This window comes from Phoenix dactylifera, chromosome 5 (assembly GCF_009389715.1).
Source record: "Phoenix dactylifera cultivar Barhee BC4 chromosome 5, palm_55x_up_171113_PBpolish2nd_filt_p, whole genome shotgun sequence".
NCBI lineage: Eukaryota > Viridiplantae > Streptophyta > Magnoliopsida > Arecales > Arecaceae > Phoenix > Phoenix dactylifera.
The window spans coordinates 12,000,990-12,028,765 of NC_052396.1; the positions used below are offsets into that span (position 1 = coordinate 12,000,990).

The 27,776-nt window shown below is 39.5% G+C and overlaps 1 protein-coding gene and 2 long non-coding RNA genes across 5 annotated transcripts; 1 reads left to right on the forward strand and 2 right to left on the reverse strand.

Annotated features, from left to right (window-relative positions):
* Positions 1–335: 335 nt before the first annotated feature.
* Positions 336–1,939, reverse strand: LOC120110876. The gene is made up of 2 exons (XR_005512003.1): positions 1,861–1,939; positions 336–1,791 (listed from the first exon to the last, which is right to left on the reverse strand). It is a non-coding gene; the product is annotated as an uncharacterized LOC120110876 (long non-coding RNA).
* On the forward strand, positions 1,783–24,522 carry LOC103719555. Of its 3 annotated transcripts, none has more exons than XM_039126803.1 (7): positions 1,783–3,107; positions 11,517–11,635; positions 13,959–14,627; positions 14,733–15,039; positions 15,519–15,681; positions 23,954–24,056; positions 24,173–24,522. In XM_039126803.1, the coding sequence occupies exons 1-7, from the start codon at positions 1,992–1,994 to the stop codon at positions 24,288–24,290; spliced, it is 2,595 nt and encodes an 864-aa protein (XP_038982731.1). In that variant the 5' UTR covers positions 1,783–1,991; the 3' UTR covers positions 24,291–24,522. The 3 variants fall into 3 exon arrangements, with proteins under 3 accessions (XP_038982731.1, XP_038982732.1, XP_038982733.1); XM_039126804.1 differs by having other exon boundaries at positions 14,733–14,958; XM_039126805.1 differs by lacking the exons at positions 23,954–24,056; positions 24,173–24,522 and adding an exon at positions 18,721–20,289.
* LOC120110875 lies at positions 20,946–22,143 on the reverse strand. The gene is made up of 2 exons (XR_005512002.1): positions 21,852–22,143; positions 20,946–21,773 (listed from the first exon to the last, which is right to left on the reverse strand). It is a non-coding gene; the product is annotated as an uncharacterized LOC120110875 (long non-coding RNA).
* Positions 24,523–27,776: the final 3,254 nt, after the last annotated feature.

Sequence of the window (27,776 nt, forward strand, 5' to 3'; positions counted from 1 at the left end):
AGTCTTGGCATAGCTATTGCACAAGATTAATTTAAGGGAGATCTTAAATAAAAGTTTGAGGTAAAAAGAAGTTAGCAAAATTGAGGTCGGCCTATCGAAGTGACTAGGATTTTATGTTTAATCTTTCTTGACTGAAAGTTTCTATTTCTAGCTTTGATTCAAAAGAAAAAAAATGAATGTTCTACTCCTTGCTCTTGGTTTTGATAGCCATTTAATTTCAAATCACTGAGGTCAAATACGATTATCTGAATGAAAATATAATTCAGTATAAAGAGAATCATAAAGGTCATAGATTCTAAAGTTTCAAGATTTTTGAGGTGCTTTTTGGTGGAATCTATTATGAGAAAAGCTAAACCTCTACATACAACCGAGTGAAATCCACCTATACTTGATAGGAAACCATGTGTGGTCCTTATCTGAATCTAATACCGAACCACTCTAGAAGGATGCAATGTGAGTTCAAGTTTTGGGCAAATTTAATTTTCCTCTTTTAATATTTGAAATAAGCCGTATAATTGAGCTTGCAGTTGGTAGTAATGGCAAATAATATGATGACAAGACAATCTTAAAGAGTTGGAAAATGACTAGATGATTATGTAAATAGGCAACCAACAACCACTTGAGACCTGCAAAATTTTGATAATCTCACTTGGTATAAAACATTAGTTCGTCTGAGCCCGGCTCCAACATGCAATGCGTGATATGCATCAAAATTTCTTGCAATTTCACATAGTTGTCATTCAAAGCCTCACCTTCCAGATCTCAAAATTATGTTGTCATTGACTCATTGATTTCTTCTACCATCCTTTTGTGATTTCTCTACTTAGGAGCGTCCATCGTACATCTAGATTTTTTATGTTTAATTCCCTAACAGAATCTAAGCAAACATGCATCTATAATTATAATTTAGATACCCCTTGCTAATAACACGATGCTGATAATCAAATGTAAGAGCAAATCTATCTATCACAATAAGGATTTCAAAATCAAGATTTAAATTACTGTATAATGTTTGAATGGAAAAAGCTAGTACATTAAAATGTATCATAACCTATGCAAGCTGAGAGCTGAAGCCATTATATTAATTTAGGCATCTTAAATCACATATAATTGAAATCCAACTAATTTACATTTCTTATGATCGTATCAAAACCATGCCTCTAAATTTTTAATTTTGAGAGGGCCTATGCATATGCCTATGTAAGTTGAGCTTGGAATATTTGTTACTTTCATTAATAATTCTCCCTACTTGTTGTCTCACATCCTATGAGATTGCTAGGTGTAAATTATGCCACCGTAAGAGTGAAAAAAAATCCTCCCATCTCTTTCCCAGCGATTGTGCTTGTGACTTGCCTACCACCAAAATCCAAAATCCTCCCTTCTAAGACCTCCTTGCCTTCCACTTCAATCATATCAGAAAGATGGAATCCTTTACAGATCCGTGCAATATTAGCCTCTTCATCTGTTCAAGATAAGGAGCATCCAAACGCCGGTACAGATCCGCGTACCATGTACCGCATTTATGGAGAGCATCCGATTAAGATGCGCTCCGAGTCTCCGCCGAATCCACGTGGAGACGAATCCACGTGTCCATCAGTGCAGTTAGTAGTTGGAATTAAAAAAATAAATAATATTCATAATCACCTGACCTTTTTGCCCTCCTTTAGTTTATTTTTTTTTCGCGTGTCCCGCTTCTTCGCAGTCTTTCGTCTTCCCCTCTCTTTCTCCCATGTCGTTGGGATCGGCGGTGACTCTGTCTTCGTCCCTTCTATCCCACTCAAAGAACAAGAACTGAAAATTTAAGACGAAATAAGGAGAAAGAAATGTCGCTTTTTTTCCTTCTTTAATCTCTATAAATACCTCCATCACTCTCCCCCTTGTCTCCGATTCTAGGGTTCCTTTTCTCTCCGGATAGATCAATCGACCGAGTCCTTGGCGATAGATTTTAGTGTTCATGCCGGCTTAGGGTTCCGGTGGTGGAGGGATCGGAGATGACGGACTTCCGGGAGAAGCAGGAGGATGCCGGTTGGGAGTTCCGGCGGGGGCTGGAGGAGCTGGTCCGCGGCCACATCGACGGCTGCATGACCACCCTCGCCTCCTGCAGCTCCGCTGCTGACGATGACGACGGCTTCTCCGCTGGCGGCGGCGGCGGAGGAGGAGGAGGAGAAGCCCCCGACCTCCTCGCCCGACGCCGCCGGCGGTCGGACCTCGAGGGGGACGACCTCGCGGAGTCGTCCGCCGCTGCTCGACGTCACTCCCGGATACTCAGCCGGTGGGCCGCCCGCCAAGCTGAGGAGATGATCACCACCATCGAGCGCGGGAACCGCGAGAGCGAGCTCATGGCCCTCGCCGGGCTCCACACTGTGTCCATGCTCGATTCGTCGTTCCTCCGCGAGTCCCAGCGGGCCCAGTCTTCGGTCGAGCGCCCCGTGGCTGCCCGGGCCTCCTCCATCCTCCAGCGGTGGCGCGAGCTCGAGTACGCCGCTGCGAGGGACCGGAGGAGCCCCACCGCGTCCGGCAACCACCGCCGGAGTGCGGCGGAGAGCCGGGGGACCTCCGAGGATGCCAGCGAGAGTGATGACAACGAGTACCGCCGGTGGGCTCATGACCCATTGGGTCCGGTCGGCAGGAGGAGGGATGTGGGTTTGTTTGATGAGGACGGCCGCCGGGGGTCGAGCAGGGAGCAATCCCCTGAACTCGGGGACGGCGAGAGGGAGAGGGTGAGGCAGATTGTTCGTGGATGGACGACGGAGAATGGGATAACGGATGCAGCGTCCCGGATGTCACCGAGGAATGAGAGCCCGAGGGGCGAGTGGCTCGGCGAGACGGAGCGCGAGAGGGTAAGGCTGGTGAGGGAGTGGGTGCAGATGGCGAGCCAACAGAGGGACGCCCGGGCTAGCAGGAGGGAGGAGCGGGACCGGGACGTGTCGGCGACGGATCACGAGGAGGGGCAGCCGGAGCCCGTCCGGAGGGACTTGCTGAGGCTACGTGGAAGGCAGGCTCGGCTCGATCTGATTATGAGGATTGTGAGGGAAAGGCAGAGAGAGCTTCAGGGTTTATCCGAGCATCGTGCTGTTTCGGACTTTCCTCACCGGAATCGCATTCAGGTCAGTCCACTTTCCTGTTAGTTTTCTTTTGTTCTCCAAATTTCTGAACATAAAAATGGATCAGAAGTGAACCAGTGGTCATTTATCTTGAAGTGATACCCACAAATGTGTGGAAACGGAAACAGCCTACCTGCACGTGGGATAAGGCTGCGACCGTGTCCAGACCCTGCAGTGGTGGGAGAGTGCACTGGGATGCCCATTTTTTGAACATTTCTTGATGGAGAGTACACTTGTTTTCTGCATACCTGCAATATCATAACAAAATAAATTTTGAACAACTATGATAGAAAGTTCATTTGCTTCCCATTTCATTAACCACTTCTTCCATCTTGTCGTATAACTGAGAATAAAGAGAAGAACCATAGAGTAATTAGAATTTATCGAAATGTAGATCAAGACATGAGATTCCCTATAAGGCATTATACTGAAAATAAGTTCCACAAATATTTTTACATATCTCTAGTCCCTTGATTTTCAAGTGTGATTTAATGTAAAGCAAATATGAATGTGAACAGTTAAAACTAATATAAAGAGGTTATATATATATATTAAAAAAAGTTACATTAATAATAAAAAAAGCTAAAAAAGTTCTTCACATGGATAAGTTTGCTGACTGTTCTGCTTTGTAGTTACCATGTCCATATCTTGCTTTGCTTGCTCGCATTTCCAATTGATCAATCTAATTTCCTCCAGTTTTCATATATGCAACTCATATATCTTCACATTATTGTTGCTGATTATGAAGGTAGATGATCTGCATAGTTGATATATGCCTCTGTGAGGGAAAGTGGGAAACAACTAATTGTTTTTCATTATTGTTGTTTGATCTCTGAAATTTCCTTTTATTTTAGTTCCTCTACTTTTTATAGTTTACTTTTCATGATAGTCTTGGCAAGTTGTGTTTTTGTAATGGAAGACAATCACTAAAATAGCTTTACAAAAGGATTTAAGTATCACTCATCGTTCTGAAGTTAGCCACCATCCTTCATTGCAGCTGAATTATTTGATACTGTATCAACACTTGGAACTAAAAAAGTATGTAAGCTTGGCAAAAGATTTTCCAATGCTTTGAAAGGTGGCTACGATATGTAGGCAGTCACGGAATTGAATGTTGCTTGAGCAAGTGGCCACTTAGGAAAATATCTAGGCGTATTGCATTAAAAATGGTTAAAATTTATAAGCACACAAAAATAAATAGAAAATTAAAATAAACTTCAAAAAAGTGAAAAAAATAGGCAAATTTGATGAATGCTTTTACATCGTTTTACATGCCAAGATAATAGTAACATTACATGTTAATTAATAAAGTTTTAATTTTTTTGAAAAAATTATTTAATTACATCAATCAATAAAAAGATTCATGGTTTCAAATGACTCAGATGTCCCACTCTACCGGAAATATGCAACTGACTAATGTTAGAAGAACTTGTAAACTGCATCTAACGCATTTGGTGGGGCTTGGAATCTGCTAGCCTAGATCCTAGACCCAGCCAAAAATATAGTCCAAACAAGAAAAGAGGGGAAAGAGAAGATTTTGACCACCATATTGGGTCTCCATAAAATTAGTTGGGCTTCCTAGGATGTCCATTTGATACTTGATAGTTTTCTTAATATAAACAGGTCCGCTAACTTACATGCCAAGTATCACTTCTTATTCCTTTATCTCATTATACATACTCTCTTTTAACAAATAACATTTTTTAATTATTTGTTTGGAATCTAGAACCATAGATTGTCCTAGATAGTTGCCTTAATTGTTTTTCTAAATTATGCATTAAATGTTATATAATCTGGTCCCATAAAACTACTTTTACATATTAGGCAAATAAAAAAATCATGGTAAACCCTACAACGAGACACTAATTAAGCTTTCTAATCAATGACATGTTCTAGATGTATACATACTATTGATGTTCTAGCAGAATCTGATGTTAATATTATCACTTCTAGTATTATCTAGCACACCCATCTAATCCACAATAATGGATGAGGAACAAACCACCATTCTTGACGTAACTCTTCAGTGCTGCCATGGATGGCACAGTCATAGTAGATGCATATATGTGCGTACCTGCAAGACATTGACTGGCATATGGATCGAAAATCATTTGTTGATAAGGTCTACTATATTCCCATCTTCCTCTGATTGTGAGGTAAACAAAAAGGCTGAACATATATAGAGTTATTGAACATCCCTAAATAATAGCTCGATAGTGCGGTGCTAGAGAAATAAAAGAGCTTCCTTCAACTATGACAATTCATCTTACATTTATCCCTGCTCATATGTATCATTCAGTGTTCATTCGTAATTATCTACAAGCTCTTAACGATGGCAATAAAGGTTATAAACTTTTTGGTGCCTTTCATGTCCTAGATACTTCTAATTTTACAGTCTAATTAGAACCTAAAGTGAGAAAATAGAAATTATATTTTTAAATAAAATTCTAATAAATAAAGAAAAGTTGGTTGAACTTTTGATTTGATGTAGAACAACTTCACCCTGTTCACTTCATCGATCATGCCATTCAATTGTCAAAGGTGTCAAAAGATTTATCGAGAAGAGTTTCGAACTATATTTAATAGATTTAAGGCTGTTTGGGGTGGTTGGGCACATGTTTATAAGTGAAAAGATCAAGCTCATTCATTATGTAATGGCATGTATGTATCAAAGCAATATGATTGATGCATGATGAAAGGCAATTGTACTAGTCAACGTGGATGATATAGTAGTTCGTGCCCATATACTATTGTGATAACATAGTGTGGAACATGTTAGACATACAATTTAGTATGGATTGACACTCAGCTCTTGGTTCTATAGCTACCTACTAGAATGCAGTTTAGGTTAGCATGACTTTCTTTTTCTTAACACCGCTCTCGGTCAGGTTCAACCCAATGGCTTTATGTAATGTTAAAGTGGTCAAATGTATTTTTCATAGTTTTCACAATATAGTGTGAGTGGAGAGTATGTTCAAATAATAATATAACTTTCAACTCAACTCAACTAAACTAAACCTTAATCCCAAACTAATTAGGATAGGTTATATGAATCCTTTCCCTCCATTCTTCTTTGTTTAAAGTCACACTTTCTGAAAAATGTAAAGATATCAAGTCCTTCCTTTCTCATTCATCGCATGTGATTTTCAGTCTACCTCAACCTCCTTTTTCTTCTATATATATCAAATGATTCTTTGGTACTGGTGCATCCCTCAGCTTACGTTGTGCATATCCAGACCATTTTAAGTCATCTTTCTCTCAATTTGTCATCAGTTGGTGCTATCTCTATCTTGTTAAGGATGACTTCGTTTCTTATTGGGTTTTTTGTATGTATACCTTCCAAAAAGTACAAAATTATATGGATACCCTCGTAAAAAGTACTATTTGCATGTATACCCTCATAAAATATTTATTTTGCATAATATCTTTCTTTTTCCTTCTTTTTTATATATGCACTCATAACATCCAACGCTGTTAAAAAAATAAATGATTTAAATTTGAAATGACTGAAATATCCTTATAGGTAGACGCACAAAAAAATTTTTATAAAGATACTGGATACATATGCAAATAACAACTTTGCATGAGTATTCATGCAATTACGCATATTTATGAGGGTATACACTTAAAAAATCTAATAAAAAATAAACCAAATTCAGTAAAGATAATTCAATTATTCTTAATAAAAAAAGGTGGCAAAAAAGATTAATATTATCATGTCACATGATTTTATGTTAATATCAGCTCTTATAAAATGAATCATATTGCTTTTACGAAATTCTCGCCTCAAAAACAAACAACTCAACATTTACAAATCACTAAAAAATATTTTACTAATCTAAGCATCTATAATTAATTTAAAGTTGATATTCTTTAATTTTTTAAAAATAATAAAGAATATATGGATGTCAGATTCAATAATGATAATTATGTCAAAATCAAATGGAGAATAGCATTACCAAAGTGATCACCCAATATTCCAACTTGACCGAGCTATGATCTTAAAAAAAATTTGACAAAGCGGCTCCATATTTTTTTGACTTGTCGATCCAACTGAATTATAAAAGACTTAGCAAGTTTTAGCCAAATTTTGATCTTTTTTTAATAGATTTTTTGAATATATACTCTTCTAAATATGAAAAATTACATGAATATTTTCGTAAAGTTGCTATTTGCGTATATACCCTTATAACTTTTTTTGCATATCTACCCATAAGGGTATTTTTCTTATTTTAGTTTTAAGCCGTTTAGTTTTTTAACGATGTTATATAGTACGGGTACATTTGCAAAAAAAAAAGAAGGGTATCCATGCAAATCGTAATTTTACGAGGGTATTCATGTAATTTTCTATATTTAGGAGGATATACATGCAAAAAACTCTTTCTTATTTTATCTTTTCTTGGATTACTAGACATCTATCTCAACATTCTCATTTCGGTTACACCCATCTTGTGCATTATTGTTTTCTAATTGTTCAATATTTTGTACCATAAAGCATAGTTGTTCATATAATTGTCCTATAAAATCTTTTCTTCAACTTGGTAGGTACCTTATGATCACATAATATCCCAATTGCACTTCTCCATTTTATCCAACCTGCTTTAATCTTATGGATAGAATCCTCTTCAATCTTTCAGTCCTTATAAACAATTGATCCTAAAGGTCAAAATTAATGACTCTCAGGAACATCACAGTCCCTTAGTTCTTACTGTATCTTCATCTCTATTTTTAATTTTACCAAAATTACATTCTATGTATTTTGTCTTGGCTTGCTTAACCTAAAACCTTTAGATTCTAGTACACTCTTTCACAATTCCAACATACAGTTAAACCTGACTTTAGTTTCATCCGCTAAGACTATATTATTCACAAATAGCATGCACCAAAGATTATCCTCTTGAATATGCATAGTAAAAATTCATCTATAACTAGCGTAAAAAGGTAAGACTTAGAACAAATCCTTGGTGTAAATATTGTATTTGGATACTCACCAATATTACCTCTAGTAGTTCTTACGCTAGTAAATGCTCCATTATACATATCCTTAATCGTATCAAAATATCTAATGAAAATTCCTTTCTTTTCTGTCACATCATAAGACTACTTTATGGACTCTATCATATACTTCCTTTAAATTGATAAAAAACATATGAAGATCTTCTCTTTTCTATGTACTTCTCCATTTACCTCCGAATAAGAAAAATAGCTTCCATAGTCGATCTTTCTGATATAAAACTAAATTGGTTTTCTGATATTCTTGTGTCACACCTCAATGTATGCTCAATCACCCTCTCCCATAGTTTTATAAAATCTCTCATGTGTTTAATACCATAATACTTATTACAATTTTGATTATCATCTTTATTTTTGTAAATAGGTACTATAATGCTCTTCCTCTATTAATCAAGCATATTCTTGGTCTTTAAAATTCTATATTGTAAAATGTAGTTGCTGACCATCATTGACAAAAATAACCAACTTCATAAACTAATTTGTTGGCAGCAAAAATCTCTTTCCTTCTTAATATTTTTTTCAAGGCTAATAGGTATTTGACTATGTAAGGTTATTCATGAGTTTGGATGAGGACAAAACCACCATACACTTAATGATTTATTTACCTTTATGGTAGTTTGAGATTTTTAATATATACTTATGGTGAGGTCCATTGAACCGATACTAGTTGCTATATTAGATGATGACCAGTACGGTATGGTACTAGATTAGTAGCCTTGCCGACGATAGCTACCATCTAGCGTACCAGTTCGGTATCAATACACCTTTTTTTTTTGAGGGATTATTTTATTATATATGGTTTGAATTACGATGCCAATGCTATTTTGCTATTGTTTTATATAGTATTGGTATCATTGATCTTATGATCGATTGATGAATGCAATTGTAATCTAATCAATATAAATGTATATTTTTTATCTTGAAAATATATATATCAAATTGATTTGAACTACACAATACATACTGATATCTGATTTCTCATGAAGTGCCTATTCTGCTTGCAAACATCGGGATGCTAATCATAGTTGGGGCCTATGATCTGACTCCAACCTAGATATTGTGCCATCTTTGCATTCCATAATCCAAGTATTCTAGATGGCCATCTTGATACTGATCCGGTATTTGATACTGAGCTAGCCATCTTATTAGTAAGAGCAGGGCCGGCCCGAGCGTTAGGCGACCGAGGCGGTCGCCTAAGGCCTCGGGCCAATGGAAGACCTCTGAGAGGCGTGACCAAAAGGAAGCAAAGGCCCCATGTAAAAACGGGAACAGGAGCTGGCTACGAGTCTTCCCCCTTGATGGAAGGGAGGTGGAGAGTTTCCTGGCCTGCAGAGGGGCAATTTGGGAAGTTGGGGACAGTAGTTTTGTTTTGGGTGCAGAGGGAGGGAGAGAGAGAGAGGAGGGATTTGGTTGGCTTGATACACGCCTGAAGCCACTCTTATCTTTCATCCCTTCTCTTTTTTGGTTTTGGTCTTGGTTTTCCTTCCCTCACATTACTCCTGATCCAGCTGGGCCATCAGGAAGAAAGATAGGGGGATTGGACATGGACTTCTTGGAGGGTGGAGATTCTTTTAATTTTCTCCTCTCGGTTTCTTCTCCCCTCTTGGGTGGTAGAGAGAGAAAAGGAGGGAGGGGGTTGAATGGCTGCTGTGCTGTGATGTTGCAGTTGTTGCTTGGGTACTCACTTGAAGGGGAGATGGTGGGATGGGACTTTTATTAATTAGATGGAGTGAATTTCCCATAATGCCCCTACTTGCTCTTATAGAGAGGTTCCTTTCTGGACAAATTCTTTTCTTTACCTTGACCATGAAGTGCCACGGGATGACCTTTTCTTATCTTGCTCTTGCTTGACATGGTAAACAATATTGCCAAGCATTATCTCAGTTATTTAATCAGTTTCATGGGCCCTCTTTTAGAGCAATTACATTTCTGTGCTTCCATTCAAAAATTATATTAAACTGAAAAAGCTTCTTGTCTATCTTTGTTAGATTCATGTATCTTTGTTGAAATAGTGTACTTGATAGCTATCTATTTTCATATTATTTTTTTAGTATTTTATACTTATTAAAATTTTTTATTATTAAAAAAAAGAGGCCTCATTCATTGGATTTGCCTTAGGCCCCCAAATGTATTGGGCCACCCCTGAGTAAGAGATTGCAGTAGCCAAAACTGACCCATAATTTGATTGAGACTGTGAAGAGTAGTAGCCGCTTGAGTACAATATCTCAGATGAAAGATATGCAAACAAGTCACACCTTGGTTGTGTTGAATAAAATATGGTATATGATTTGGATCTAGATACATCTAGGGACCATGCTTTGCGTGCTTGATCAGTTGCAATAGTGCGGTGTCATAAACCACCTCGAGGGGCTCATTTTCTACATGTTATCTTGTTCTTATGGGCTCTAGGGCATGCTTCATGGTTTTTATCCTGCATGGCATGAGTGAACTATGACTTACCAATGAAGTGACTAAGATCATAAGGCTGTGAGTTGTTTGCACTTCCGCAATCTGCACTGCTACCTCCTTGGCCACTAGATGCATCACCGCTCGAAGTGTCTCCATTGCTCGTATGGCGAGATGATCTAAGTAAACAGTCATCTAAAGGTTCATTGATCTCATAATCTGAGTGAACATGCTCCTCATCCGCTCTCTCCGATGGATCTGCAATTCTCTTTCATTTCCCTTTCGTGCTGCTCTAAAAAATTGCTTTCTTTCCGCTTTGAAAAATTACTTTCTTTCCTAGATGTCCCTGCTTGTTTGACTCTACTAGGTGGCTCGACTGGCCCACCATCCGAATTGGCCCTACCTCCCTGATTAGACCGGTATCATAGCGGCATCTTCTTAGTATCTCCCTTTTATATCTTTGGAAGGATGTCCTTAGCATAAAGTCTTGCGATGATGATTGGCTCCCCTTGAATCTTTGTGGTTGCTTGGTTGGTTGAGCATGGTATGTCGCTCTGCCCATTGCTCTATATTTGTCCTAGCCTTTCTTGTTATGAAACTAGCTGATCAAGGAAACGATCTTAGATCATTAAGCTCTGGTTGTTACCGTTGTCCCTCAAGTCAACCAATTATCGTATCCTCCTTATCATATACAAAATTGGTATAAACTTGATCATCATATTCAGCTCAAAATCTTGGATGCATTTCATTTTGAGCCTTAGATTATATATAATGCATGTATACTAAGTCATTCAATCGCACTATAGAAGATTAGCAATTCGGATCCTCTCACAAACGTAATTTATAGCAAATAAAGGAACCACCTTTTGAAGATATTAAACTTTCACTATTTCCCCTTTTGCTTGTGTTCATATGTTTTCTGCTAAGAAATACTCGGATAGTGTTTTGCTTTTATGACTATGAAGTGGGAATCTAATGCACATCATCTTCCAGTCATTACTCCGAGGTAGATTCTTAAGAAATGGGGGATCAACCGAGGAAGGGAGAGCACCATCAGTTGCAGCAAGAGAATTGGGTCTGCTGAGACAATGCCATCCTGTCTCTGGCTTGAGGTATGATTTCCTTTATGAGCTGCTTACAAATTGGTATTGTTCCTACTATGATTTGTCTAGAGCTTATGAAAGATTTACTTTACAAAATGGCCATTTATTTAGTTACAGCTAGCTATAAAATCTTTGACTATTTCATGATTAAAATACTTCCTATGTGTTGTGACTTGTGCAAGCACTCAACTACTGAACTTGTTTGTTTTCCTAGTTAGTGATAAGAACAGCAGATAAAATTTGGATCCTGAACTTAATTACTTGTATGAGTAGCAAAAGCATGGCATTTGCTGATGAATAACATGAAGCCATATTCAATTGCATAAGATTATTATCATAACAACATTATAAGATCTTTGTAGATGCAGAGGATCCTCCCTGATTAAAGAAGGAAAAATCTGATGCATCCTTTTCTATCCAATTCTAGGCATTAACTTGCAACTGCAGAGATGGAAGCATTCGTATCAAAGTTCTGCATTTTTTGTAAATGATAATATTATGCCTTTCAAACTTAAAGTTGTGAGGTGGTGCAAGTTACACTATGGAAAGGAAAAAAGAAAGTCAATTTCTTAGACAAAGTCTTCTTTTTTAGAGAAATTTGTTTGACAAAGTCCTTTTTTGAGGCAAATTTCTTAGACAAGGTCTTCAAAAAAATGTTTATCCTTTATGAGAATATGTTGAATCTTTGATATCTCAGCTAAAATTTGCCCTTTTCTTTGCCTCATAGTTACATGGATAAAAACTCCATTATATGTGCCTTCAAGCTTTCTTATATTATAACCTTTCAAAATGCCCAATGTTTTGTCCTTGGTTAAGCATTAAAATGTTGAGTCACCATAAATTGCTTCCTTTTGCATAAAACTTCTTGCTATAAGGGAAGATATAAATTCAACTTTTATGGCCGTCAACATTGAATACTGTCCTTCTACTCATAAGCACCATAATTTAAGGGAATTACGACAATGATTTGATGTTGGCGGAGGCCTGAAGAGCCGAGTCAGTCCTGCCGCCTGCCAGCGTGGATGCCTGGTGTCTCTGGCGTGTGGGTCACACGTGGCAGAGGTCGGCTAGGTGTCGGTCGGGTCGACTCGAGGCGCTTCGCGCTACAAGAGCCCCTGGACGGTTGAGGTATTAGAGTAGCGCTTTCACTAACAGCAATTGCTTTTGGTATAATGGTAAGCGCTCCGTCCTACAATTGGTATCAGAGCCATGAGGTCTCGAGTTCGAGACCTAGGCATCGCGGGGGGGGGGGGGGATTGTTGGCGGAGGCCTGAAGGGCCGAGTCAGTCCTGCCGCCTGCCAGCGTAGATGCCTGGTGTCTCTGGCATGTGGGTCACACGTGGTGGAGGCCGGCTGGGTGTCGGTCGAGTCGACTCGAGGCGCTTCGCGCTACAAGGGCCCCTGGATGGTTGAGGTATTAGAATAGCGCCTTCACTAACAGCAATTGCTTTTGGTGTAATGGTAAGCGCTCGGTCCTACATTTGATGGTTAGGGTATTACTACCATCAATTGCTGATAAAGGTTAACATTTTGCAGTTTACATGTTATAATTATTATCTTTTTGAGTGGTTGGAAATTGTAACAAGATTTATCAAAAATTACATTGCCAAACCTAATGCTGGTAATGTAGTGGAAACCATGCCAAACAACAAACTGAAAGAAGTTAAAACCAGCACATAAAAATCTAAATTTTCCAGCTAATAAAATAAATTAAAGCTGTAAATCTTACACCAGTTAACTGAAAGTTTAGTCATAGTGAGATTCTAAAGTCCATATGCATGCTTGTATTTTTAATTCCATTCCTTCTAATCCAATCATATCGCATGCCGGACAGTCCACTAATAAACCAACGAAGCCTTATTAAGCTTTGATGTTGAACATTAATAAGGAATCAAATGACAAACACTCATCCTATCCCTTTGCTAAAGTAGCTTTCTTTCTTTCTTTTCTTTCTTTTTCTTTATTTCTTTATCTTTTTTTTTGGTGGTGGGGAGGAAGTTGATACATAGAGTAAGTAGTCCAGTTGCCAGTTGAGCACCATATTCTAAAGAAAGTCATCTGACATCGAAGTGAGGTAAAACCTTTAAGAGCTGTAGAACAAGTCAATACAGCCAATGTATGTATTCTGTTGAAGTCTGTTTGTTTCAGCATTCATTATATATATATATATATATATATATATATATTACACTATCAATTTCAATGTTTTTTAAAATAATTCTGTGCTTATTGAAATTACCATTTTGTTTCCTTGCACACAGTCAGTTTATTGTTCTCAGAATGGTTGATGTGAACTAGCAAGGTTATGACTAATTTTATATTTTGTATCTAGTGAAGGATTTCGATACAGACTTGAAAATATTGTCCACGGTCAAGTTAGCAGCCATTGCGATGCTTCGGTTAGTCATTATATCAATGGCTCTAGGAATGATCAACCTCATAGCCATAACATCAGTGGCTCTAGAAATGATCAATATCAACCAAGTACTGATGCAGAGGTGTCAAATGTTAACCATGACTCATCTCAATTTAATAATGAGAATGCTGAGATACATGAAACAACAGAGACACATGCAACATCAGAAATCGAAAACCACACACCAGATGATAATATAGACTGGCAAGAATCTGTTACTCAACAGGTGACATGGCAGGAAGATGCAGAACATGGGGAAAGGGACTGGCAACAGCCTTTTGAAGTTGGTTATAGTGAATGGCATGAGGGAACCGGAGAAGAATCTGATGGGAACTGGCAGGAGAATATGGAACAGGAATGGTCTCGTGAAACACCTGAAGATGAAGATGGAGAAGATAGTAATCTCCTAGAAGCAAATGAGGAGTGGCATGAGGATTATTCTCAAGAAAATCTTGCAGACTGGCAGGATGGACCTTCAGATCCTCCAAGAGCTCTGCGATCCATTCCTATTAGAAGAGTTAATAGATTTATTCCACCTGATGATGACAACATCTACAGCATGGAGGTCAGGGAACTCTTGAGCAGGTAAGTGCTCTTTTTTTTTCCCCCTTTTTTGGTTGAAGTTTCCTCTCACTATTGAATGATTTATTAAGTTGTCATGTGTTGAGTCAGTTATACTTCATTCTGTAGGAGAAGTGTCTCTAATCTTCTTCAAAGTGAGTTCCGTGAAAGTTTAGACCAACTGATACAGTCCTATATTCAACGGCAAGGGCATGCTCCCCTTGATTGGGATCTGCAAGGAACTATGCCTGCTCCTGCTTCACTGGAGGAAGATCAGGGCCAGCAGAGAGATGATCCAAGTCAGGGCCAGCAGGAAGCTATTCCCAGGCCTCCACTTGTGCTGCCACCTCCACCTGTACCACCTCCACAACCACTATGGCACTCAGAATTGCATCATAATAATTGGACTCAACAGAGCATGCATCGTTCAGACATCGTGCGCTACCTTTCCTTAATGTTGTGATTCTTTTTCTTATCACATTTCATACAAAACACAGCACAAAGTTTTAAATTACTGAATAAAGCAAATACCTTACATGATATTGCCATCTGATGCATTTGTGACAGGCCAGAAAAAGAACTTGGCCCTGTGTTTCTAGTTTCAAAATAATCCAGTCTGATTTCTCCCGAATCTCTGTTGACAAACTGATATATTTCAATCTTCTTAATTCTTATTATGTGATTAATTATATGCTTTTTATATAGTTTCCCTGCAGTTACTCAGCTTTATTGTCAATTTAAATGAAAATGACATACATGCTAGCCTCCTATAAGAACTGAAAATGTGAGTGGCTTATACCTGTTCATTCTGACAAAGCTCATGCTGACAAACATGCTTTCAGAATCTTGGTTCCTGATATCCCATATTCATTTGTGATACTCTAATCTGAAACTGACTGGTGTTATTTGTTGCAGGAATGGGATATGATTAATGATTTAAGGGCTGATATAGGTAGGCTTCAGCAAGGGATGAGCCATATGCAGCACATGTTGGAGGCATGCATGGATATGCAATTAGAGTTGCAGCACTCTGTTAGACAGGAAGTTTCAGCCGCTTTGAATCGCTCTGTTGGAGAAGGTTAGTACAAGTTTTCTTGAACTAGACCATCATGTTTCTTTTGAAATATTGACGACACTACAAATCAAACTTGCAATGTTAGTGTACATTTAATTGTTCATGCTACGTGTTTTAATTCTATTTAACTCAAAATGATTCAGATTCTTACGATGAAGTATGTAGTATGCCAGTAGGAAGAGATACATGAACCTTAACTTCTATAAATGTCCTAGGTACTTAATATGAACATAACCCCATAATGAAGTGGATTTGTTGACTGCTTAAATGAACTATACATGTTTAGACCTAAACACAGGTGCATGCATATGCTGTACCAGGAAAAATAGATGCGTGAAATTTTGGGGTTAGGATTTTTTTTTTTTTTGGGGGGGGGGGGGGGGGGGGGGGGTCACCTGACATTCACTTTCCTCCACTCTTGTCCGCTACCTTTGCAGGCCTACTCCTAAGATCTATTGTCGTGCCTTCCAAATCTCCTCATACCTCTCCAACTCTCTTGGACCTCTCCAGTTCTCTTCATCTACCTCTCTAGCTTTCCTCTAGCACTCTAGTATTCTCTACTTCCTATTTGTGGTGCTTCGACTCGATATCTCTCTTTGACCTGATCGGAGCTAAAAAAAGGAATTTTTTTGTTCTTTTTGGGATAAGGAATTTTCTGTTCTTTATAAAGTTTTTTATTTTTTGAATAAAATCTTCAATAATTTACTGCTTTAGATAGCTGTTCTTAAACTATTTCACGGCTGAATTGAGCTCATATTGAAGTTCATAAGCTACTTACTAATTCAAGCCTGTTATTCAGCCAAACCTAGTGTCAAGATGAGCTTGACCAGAGCTGAGTAAGCTCAAGCTTGGCTTGATTCAACTTTCAAGCTTGTGTAAGATAAGCGCAAGATAATGCAGCTATATATTGTTCGTGCTTGAGGTGTGATTTTTCAGCTTGACTTGAGCTAGAGTTGAGCCTGATTAATTTTGGGTAACTCGAGTCGGGCTCAGCTCGTTCATGTTTGGCTCATTTGCACCCGTAGTGGTCAAGATCAAGTGTAGGGGAGAGGTTTATTGGGAAAAACTATGTAATATATTGTATATAATGCAAAATATACTATATTTACCTTTCAATATTAGTTAAGTTTGATCGTAATTGGGTGTGATCAACCTAAACTCAAGCCCGGCTTGATTACTAAATCGTGTATTATGGTAAGGTAACAATTGGTTAATTGGGTTGGATTTTCAACTCAAACCCTATATTGTGGTCAGAATTCAAACCATTGACATGCTTCTCTTGGTTCAATAAATATTTCAATTTCCATCCTTAGGCGCAACACACACTCGTGTCCCCATTTACAAATTTTTTGTCAGTGCCATGGGAGATTCTTCAAGATACCTGGACACTTGACACTTGACACCCATGTCTTCCGCCTAGGTAACAATAAGAAATTAAAATACCACACTACAATTTAAAAATTGAAATAATGGTTATTTGCGTACAGATAATAACTTCTTGATTGATTAAGGTTTCCTTTAGATTGAACTTAGTAGAAAAGAGTAGAAGAGAAATCTTAAGAGGCATCCTTTTTATATCTTGCCAAAAGTTTGTTGATATATATGTATCATTATCATCCGGTCAAGACATTTGTACTGATTCATGATCGCATGAATAAGTATTCTTCTTTAACTTCATACTTTGTTGATGTCTTGGTTCTCCTTATGGTGATACAAGAGATGTTTGATCTGTTGCGGAAATCACATTGCCTATTCGTCTGTGTGTGTGTGTGTGTGTGTGTTTTCTTTCTTTCTTCCAGCTTCACCGTAGTACTATGCATATATGGATTTCATGTGGAGTCCTCTTTATGACCTTAGTACATGTCTACAACCGGTTTCATGTACTAGAATTTCTATCTGTTTGATGGTAGCGTAGGTGCTTGCTTTGAACCTGAGTTTGGCCAGCATCCTTGGTGGTCAAACTCTAGGTTTATATTCACCTTCTCTTGTTTCATTGATCAATCTCTCCCTGACCTAGGTTGGTGAACAACCAAGTTGTTCATGAGCTAGCGGTTCAGATTGACATTTGGCTCAAGTTTGGCTCGCTCATTTAAGAAATGTGCCAAGTTAGAGCTAAGCTTAGCTTGCACGAGCTCAGCTCAAATTAGTTCAAAATTCTAATTTATATATAATTTATATATATTACTTATTATTAATTATTATGATCTGTGCAAATAGTTATTTTATTATTATTTATTACAAAATAATATAGATTATGTAGAATAGAATGTAATTTAACTATAAAATGAAAATACAATTGGGATTATTTCTCTTATTGAGAATCATTGCTTGTTTATACTAGGATTCTATTCCTAATTTGTTCTACCTAGTTATCCCACCTAAAATAGATATTTTTGTCCTTTAGTAATTATCAAAGTTTAGTTCCACATTGAAGTCTTTTAGCTATTCCTAGTTTAGTCCTTTTTGGAAAAGGACAAGATTGATATCATTATTTAAATGAGAAAGGAAGGCTGCTGTCATGTCCTATTGGAAAAGTGAAGGCTTCACAAATTCATGTGCCGTGGTGCGATGTAGTTGACCACCTATCTTTTGGACTGGTGATATACATTTCTAAGTCTTAATTTTTTTATATGGTTGAGGACTTCAACATGGTCTCTTATGGAATCGAGGAATTTATCTTATTATTAGGATTTAGGTCTATGTTAAGTTAGGTTGAACCTTAGGCATAGCATATTTGAGTTTGCTTTTCAGTTGGAGTAGGATATTGATGTGTTTGTTTTTTAGTCGGAGATTGTAACATTTTCGTCTTGTACTGGGAGAGAGAATGTGATTTTATAAAGAAAGGGAGAGAGTTACGTGAAAAGAGATCGGGAGAAATTTTTTAAGATGTCATATGAAGGGAGAGACGTGAGGCTTCTTTGATAGTAGTAAATGAACTCATTATTTCGGCCTTTATTTTCTTTGAATAAATTTATTTTTCTTTCCTATTTTTTTCTTCCACTATTTTTTCTTGATTTAATTGGTATTTGTTCTACATCATAGGCCGGCATATTTAATCTACTTTGGATAACGTGCCATTCTATATGGCATCAGATTGAGGTTGGAGGTGGTCAAGCTGTTTGAGGCTTCAATTAGATCTATTCGGAGCTCATTTTTTGGAGCGGCGACTTGATTGTTGGTAGTTTAAAGGTAATAGTTCGGCCTGTTTCTAGAGCTTGTATTTGTTGTGCGTGTGGGCAAACATGTGGTCTTTATTTTGATTCGATATTTGGATTGTGGTGGCTAGCTTTATCAACATCAACATCGCTGCTTTTGCTACTACTATTTGTCTCCATAAGTTGAACAACACCTATTATCCAAATTGAAAGTCTATTGTCAAAAATAAATTTGAAATCTAGGAAGGTAATATGGATTCTCCAAGCTTCGATAGATAAAGAGAATTATCTCCATATCTAAGATAAACATGAGCCGAAGCAAGTGCAGGATATTTTTGTAGCCATCTACTCAAGTTCAAGCAAGGTGAGACGTCTCAAACAAAAATTGCTTAAAGAATGTTTTCGGGTTCCAAGCTTCCTCGTAAATCCAAAAGAAAAGCAGAATTGGTTTAAAGATGAAGATTTGAAGCAGGAGGAGCTTGATCAGTTAGAGGTTGGATCAAGTTCGAAAGACTCAAAAAAGGATAAGGTTGCTCAGCTTAAAAATCAATCAAGTCTAGAAAAAGATATCTAGAGCAAAAGAAGCTTGATCAGATGGATATTGGATCAAGTTCAAAAGAGATCGTGACTGAAGAACTAGTTGATTTTGAAATTGCTCAGGAAGACTTAAAGGATGCTATGGTTGATCCAATCGTAGAAATTCATATTGAGGAGTTCAATTATGTGGAAGAGTCGTATGTTCAATCCATTCGAGATATGCATGTTTCTTTTGGAGACCTATTCAGCCATGCTAATGAAGAGTTGCTTAATTTTGAATTAACTTCGGAGATCGAGCAATAAGAAGACATGCTTGGTGGAGATGATTCATATTGTGCCTTAGTGTTCGATAAGATTTTTAGTGCCCAAGTTAATTTTGAAGCTACTTCAGAGTTTAAACAATCAAAAGACTATGCATGAGAATTTGATTTCATATGTGGAAGCCAATTGTGTGCAAATACATGGAGCTGCTCAACTCAAGGCATATGAATATAGCCAAAGTTTTGTTATTGATTATACTTATTTGCAGGCGATATCTGATGCTCTATTGAGCAGTGATTACTAATGGCTACTGGATGTTCATTGGTACAAGTTGGATGGCTTATGGAATCTTGACATAGTGGATGTGGAGTCAATGCTAAGAGGAGGTATTGCAGGATATTGTCGATCTCAGCATATGTATCAAATGAGACAAGCTAATGAAGGTGTTTTTGTTTGAGCCAATAAAGAAGCTGCATTGTTTGATTATTGGTTCGACAAGTTGTTGCATGTTGCTGTTGCTGCAGCAATCAAGGTTCGCCGTACCGGGTCCGGTAGGCATACCGATCGCCTACTTGACTGGTATGGTTCTGGTTCGTTCCAAAACTGGCCGGTACGAACCGGCCAGCTTTTCCCCGTCGGAGCCAGGGAAGACGAAGAGAAGGAGAGAGAGCGCGGGGAAGAGAGGAAGGGAGGATACCCGTGGACGCCATCGGAGAGCCGCGGAGGGGCGGCAAAGGCCGAGGGGGGCGGGGGACCCGCGGGGGCGCGGCGGAGGCCAAGGCCGCAGCTGCATCCCCTGTTTCGAAAAGGGGATGCGGTCGCGGCCTCGACCTCCGCTGCGCCCCCACGGGTTCACTCCTGCAGGCTCCGCCGCGCTGCCCTGGCCTCCACCACCCCGGCCTCCGCCGCCCCTTCGTGGCTCTCCGATGGCGGTCACGGGTCTCCTCCCTTCAGGGGCAGCCCAATGCATTTGGGGGCCTAAGGCGAACTCATCAAGAGAGGCCTTTTTTTTAATAATTAAAAAATTTTAATAAGTATAAAATACTTTAAAATTTATTTAAACCTAATTCGTCTAGCTTTTTGATATGCAAAATTACTAATCATACTTTTATACTGAAGATTCATTAAAATACTACAAAACATCAACTATGCATAGAAATATCAAAATTACATCAGAAACTAAAAATTTCCAAAACAATCTAAATGACAAGTTCAATTGATTGGGTCACCACTTTAACATGATAACAAACAATTGAAAATTTTAACTGTGCAACTTATATAACCTACTTGTGCAAACAAGGAAGCACAAGAGGATTGCAATGAGATTTTTCTTTTTTGTTCTTGTGTATCCATAACCAACACAAGCAGAGAAAAGGTAATGGGAATACATTACAGAATAGTTCAATTTAAAAATACATGACTCTTCTATAAATTAGCTGGAAGCAACATCTATAATGCACTTCTTCTCATAAAGAAGTAAACAATTTTCTATCTTCATCTCATGATAGACAAGAAAAAATTTATGCACCAGCAACAGCACTGCTGTTCAGCATGTGTCTCAAGGCATCAATATATTGGCTACTTCACATCAATATAGAGCTTCCATATGCAAAGGCATGGCTAACATGTGTCTCAAGGCCATAAATCCAAGCCAGAAACATAAAGAGCAGATAAGTTACATACATACACGCAGCACTAAGAAACAGGGGAATGCAATGCTGATGCTAAGAAACAAATTACCAAAAAAAAAAAGCATAAGGGCGATTATTAAATAAATCTGAAACATCTTCTTCTCCCCACATCCCCTCGAGAACAGCAAGAACCCTCCAGATTTCTTCCCAGCCTTCTCGCATCCGATCTAAGAACAGGATTGCAAACTCAAAGCCGCTCCCGCCTCCATGTTCCCTATTTAAACAAAATCCCACCAAAATTTAAACTTTGTTGCTTTCAGTAGAACAATCCAAAGATTCTTTTGCAATCCAAACCCTAGTTAGCCAAAATAACGTCAAAACCTGCCGATTCCCAAACACTAACCTGAAACCATATTGCATTACCTTCTTCTTCTGCAGCTCTGCTTCCCTCCACCGGATTTGGCCGGCCTGGAAGACGGGGGAGGAGCCTTCTCCTTCTTCGGCGCCAGTCCTGAGAATAAAAGGAGAGATCAGATATCAAAACCTCGAGTACAATCGAATCGGAGGGAGAAGAGGAAGATTTTATTACCATTTCGTAGGGGATGTTGGGCTTGTACTGCTAGGGTATCGGAAGCCGACCTCAGCGAAGAAAGCAAGCAGCGGCGTCGTAGAAGGCCTTTTTATCTCATGCGAGTCGGATAAAATAAATATAGAACTCCCGGCGAGCTAGGGTTTTGCTGAGTTCATTAGATGCGAGGACGATCGAACCGTTGGATCCGCTGAAAATTCAAAATTTTATTGTAGCTCTTCCTTCAGCTACGCCCTGTGGTGGGCCTTCCTTCGGGCCGGGGCCTTAGGCGGCCGCCTAGGTCGCCTAAGGGTCGGGCCGGCCCTGCCTCCCTTCCTCTCTTTCCCGTACTCTCTCTCTTTCTCTTCGTCTCCGGCATAAAACCGGTCCTGTACCAGTTTTCACTGCTCCAACGTACCGATTACAGGCTGGACCGATTCAAACCGGCCGATACGGGCCGGTTCGTCAGACCTTGGCAGCAATATTGGTAATAGCTACTATGTCATTTCACGACATCAACAAGTCCAATATTATCAACATGGATTTTGCAATGAGGGAAAGTATTGAGAATCAGCTCGTTTATACTAGGATTATGTTCCTAGTTTTATTCTACTTAGTTATCCCACTTAGAATAGATATTATTGTCCTTTAGTATTATCAAAGTTTAGTTCCACGTTGAAGTCTTTTAGATATTCCTAGTTTAGTCCTTTTTGGAAAAGGACAAGATTGGCATCAATATTTAAATAAGAAAGGAAGGTTGTCGTCATGTCCCATTGGAAAAGTAAAGGCTTCATGAGTTCAAGTGTCATGGTGTGATGCAATCAGCCGCCTACTTGTGGAACTGTGATATACGGTTCTAAGTCTTGTATTTTTATATGGTTGAGGACTTCAATGTGGTCCCTTATGCAATACAAGAATTTATCTTTTATTAGGATTTAGGTCCATGTTAAATTAGGTTGAGCCTTAGGCGTAGTATATTTGAGTTTGTTTTTTAGTTGGAATGGAAAATTAATGTTTTTGTCTTTTAGTAGGAGATTGTAAATGTTTTTGTCTTGTAGTGGAAGAGAGTGTGATTTAATAAAGAGGAACAGTTATGTGAAGAGAGATTGGGAGAATTTTTTGAAATGTGATAGGAAGGGAGAGATGTGAGGCTTCTTTGGTAGTGGGAGCCAAACTCATTATTTCTGCCTTTATTTTCTTTTGAATAAATTTATTTTTCTCTCCTTTTTTTTTCACTGCTATTGCTTAATTTAATTAGTGTTTGTTCTACATCTTGGGCGTGCATGTTTGATCTAGTGTGCCGTTTTACAGGTCCAACCTATATTGCTAGCTTGGGTTCGTGAAGAGCTCAAGCTCGGCTCAATTATTAAGGAAGCGGAGCTAGAGCTAGGCCTATGTGGCTTGTGCTTGGCTCATTCCCTTACCCCAGTCATAGGGTCATAATTCTGGTTGCTTTGTCAACCTTCACCTTAGTAGCGTGTTTAGTCATGAGACCTCAATATGGATGTCTTTTTAGCATTGGTTAGGTCGAACTTGCTTTTGTATTCAAATACACCACCAGGAGATACTTTTTCTTTATAATGCTCAGTGCTTCTAAATTTATTGTTATCGGCATCGAATCTCAGACATATACTCAAACATATATAATGGACTGGTTGTTTGCTTTGTTGCAGTCTGTAACCAGTAGTTTCAGATGTGGCTGGAGTTACATTGTTAAAACAAGTCTTTTAATACCATATCTTAATGCCCCTTAATCTCCACTACAAACTTGGTGACTAAGCAATATGTAGTTTTAGAAGTGCACTTTCCTATCTTTGCTTTATATGTTGGATATTTGACCATTGTAGCATTCCATCTAAAACTTGGTTGGCATTGGACAGGCTGGCACCCAAGAATTATTCTATAGGAATTCTTCATCCACACGCATACACATACCCAAACACACGCACAAACCAAAAACACAAATGCTCACACGCATGCACAAGGTCACGCATACATGCACAGATGTAGATAGCTATGCTTCTACATGTATATATTACCTTTAATGCACTCCTGGTTTGACTTCAAAACGTCTAATTCTCACATAATACAATCACCCATGAATTAAAACTACTCTGTTCCAGGGGCTGATGGAGAATCATCAGAGGATGGAACCAGGTGGGGTCATGTGAGGAAAGGGATTTGCTGTATGTGCTGTGATAGTCATATCGATTCCCTTTTATACAGGTCAGTGTGATTCCTCCCCCTTGAATTGTTAACACGGAGAATAATTTCTAAATTGTCTATAGTGATCACAAAAAAAAGGGTGGCCAATACTTAAATTTTGTTTTCCTCTCCTTTAGATGTGGGCACATGTGTACCTGTTCTAATTGTGCTAATGAGTTGGTTCTAAGTGGAGGGAAGTGCCCATTGTGCCGTGCACCCATTGTTGATGTGATCAGAGCCTATTCACTACTATGAAAAAACAATAGGTAAATGGAAGGAGAGCAACCAATGTTGCAAGGGGCCTTGAGAGTTTTGGTCAAGGAAAAATTGCCTGTCAGGATTGTCCTGTGTGTATTCATTATTGTGAATTGCTTCTTTGCCTCTTGTGCTTTGATTATTTTTGACGTGGAAATGTTGAGTGGTCTGAGAAATGGCATTTTTTGGTCATCGTTGATATCTCAATAAAAATTTGATGGAATTCCTTTGATTTTCCTCTTTTTGGTTGATAGACACTTCTAGCCCTAGATTTTGCCACTTCGAAATCCTAACACTATAGAAAGCGGTTATATTTCCCAACTTCTGAGTTTGCATTTCATTGCCTTTGTTCTGTCTCTTTTTCCCAAAAATCTAAGAAGAAAAATGCACTAAACCAAGCAACATGTACGGGGAAGCCTCTTTGTTTTTATTTCTAAAGGCTTTTGTTTCTCTGTATCAAGCATGAGAAGCAGATAGGTTCATCCTTTATACTTCTATCCATAGAGTGGAAGATCTTTTGAACAGTGAGAATGTTTTAACAAATATTCCGGCCAGCAATGAAGCCCCCTTGCTCTCTGCTCGTAAGCATGGGCAAGTGAGGCTTTAGCCTATTCACCACCAACTTTGCAAGTAACGTGTAGGACATGTTAAAAAAAGAGATGGGTCCTTTCTGAGAGATTAATACGATATATTAGTATGGATCCAAGCTTTCTAAAGAACACCATGTTAATGGAAACAAATAAATATCATTGCATGAATCTGAGGTAACGAGGTCCCACGGTTATAAAACTCAACATGAGAACTATCAGGCCTTGAGATTTTTACTATTCGCGTAGACCGAAGCATATTCTTCATTTCCTGCGTCGCCAAAGGTAACAAACAGCTCACAAAAATCATTAGGTAAAGCATATACAGAAAGATGGCCAATCGGTGAGCACATTATAATCAGAGTTAGTTGACTAAACAGCACTGTAAAATTACATATTTTATTTTAATTAGGGATGGTAATTGGGTCGGTCAAACAAGATACAGATCAGGTCGAATATAAAATATATCAAAAATTTGTCAATCTGAATATGATCTATTTATTAAATAGGTTAAAAATTTAGATTTGTAATCTGATCTGATCAACTTCAACTTAAACGGTTAAATGGTTAAGAATTGCGATACCTAATTTCAATCACGAGTATTAGAGGGTCTACCGCTAACAGCCATCTTGAGGGATGGAATAGCATTCCTTCTCCTATCAACCCTAGCTAGCAAGGGAAAATGATGAGCATTTTTGTCAACCTTAAGACTCTCACCCTTTACTCTCTTTAAATTGGGATAATCACTCTTTTAAAATTGGGATAATCATGGACGTGCGCGTTGCTCCCGCAAAATTCAAATTTATAGTCATAGGAAAAAATCAGTTTCCATAAATTAAGAATGTAATATAGTAAATGAATTTTTAACAAAAGGTATATTGAAGCTTGATTTCATGTTAAAATTTATTTGAAAGATATATTTAAAATTTTTAGCAGCCATATGTATCTGCATGCACATTATAACTAGTAAAATAGACCAGCTAATTACTATCTTGCATTGCATATTTCTGGATCTTATAACAAGAGAGCTTTGGGTCTAATGAACATTGTTACCATGCTCAGAGCCTCCAGAAGGCAGTGAGAAATGAATGTAAGCTAAAACACATGTAGCTCAAAGATCTGGAACTTGGTATAGGAATTGACCACTTCTGCAATGATGTTGAAGAGTTTGAAAGAAAGGAGTAGATTGACAGGAGGCTCCAGATCAGCAAGGGACTAACAAATACGGTCATTATTGTTGGGGGAAAACCCAAGTCGTCCCGGAACGGAGGTGCCCGACCAGGGAGCGCCGACCAGAAGGCGCCCAACCAGGGAGCGCCGACCAGAATGCGCCGACCTCGCGACGTTCGAGTTGAAGGCGCCCAACTGGGCAACCGGCTCGGCTCGGTGCCGAGCCCCAAAATGCCTTGTCCAAATATTTGACCCCGGCCTGATTCCTTAGAGAGAACCTAACAACTAGATATCCAACTCCACTGTACTCTACTACCGTCGTCAAGCCATTAAGGCATATGGCCTTCGCAGGCCTCCGGCACACCCGGTCATTAATGCACATGGCCTCTGCAAGCCTCCAGTGCACTCAGCCATTAATGAACACGGCTCAAGATGATCTCCGGATCACTTGACCATCAAAACGTATGGTTTTCCTTGATCACCGGTTCACTCAACAATTAATGCGCTTGTTGTCTACGGACCCCGGGCCCCCCCACAGCGGGCGGTTGAACCACTCCGCCAGGTCCGATCAACCACGACAATTCACTGACTCCGGTCTGATCCGGTCTCATCCTCCACAACGCCATTAATGGGCATGATCGTGCTCAATTATGATGAAGAAGACAATTTGCCCTGTCACCTCCCAGGGAATATAATATCCTTCTATAAAAGGAAACCTGGGGGGAGGGACAAAGGGGGGAGGAAATTAAAAAAAAACAAACATTCTCCTCTTTTACTCCACTCTGATACTAGCCCCTTCTGACTTAAGCATCGGAGGGCCGGCGCCGGAAACCCCGACCATCGGCTTTTTGCAGGCCCCCCACGGAGGACGCCGCTCGCCGACGGATCGCCGCCCGGCAGTGTTCGCCGGAGCTCCTCCTCCTCAGCTAAGTGGTCGCCCCCGGGTCCAATTTCCAGCAACAGTTGGCGCTAGAGGAAGGGCCCGAGTCGCGGCCATGAAGCTGAGAAGCAAGGGAGCTTCTAATGCCTCTCGACGTCCTCCACCCAGTCCTGGACACTCTGTCCAGAACTCGCCACCTCCGGCCGAGTCAACTCCCCAAGTTCGGCCGAAGCAGTTTGATGCCCTGGTGCAACAGGTCCAGGCCTTGGCCACTGCTGTCCAAAGCTTGCAACCCAGGGGCATCCTAACGGCACCGCTCCCTCCAGCCCCAGTTCAGCCGGTGCCTCCTGCAAGCGGATTCCCCCTCCAAGGTCAAGATTCCCAAGCTCAGGCCTCCCCCTGGAGGGAACACCCGGTGAGAGGTCCTGGTGGCTGGCCACAACCGTCAGAAGCCGAGTCAGTCCCAGGGCAACCTGCGCCGGAGCGGACCGCCGCGGCGATCCCCCAGAATGATGAGCTCGACAAGAAGGTCGAGAAGCTAGAGCGTCGGATTGAGGCACTCCATGGAAAGAGGTTGGGACGCGATGGTGACTTCGAGTTCACCACGAGGTCTCCCTTCTTCCAACAAATTGAAGATGAGCCGGTCCCGCCAAGATTCAAGATGCCCCAGGTGGAGCCTTACAACGGTAGGACCGACCCCCTTGACCACCTGGAAAGCTATCGGGCCTTAATGGCCCTGCAGGAAGCCTCAGAGGCCATGCTGTGTAAAGCCTTCCCAGCAACACTCCGAGGACCAGCCCGGCTTTGGTTTACCGGACTGAAGCCAAGCACCGTCTCCTCCTTCGAGCA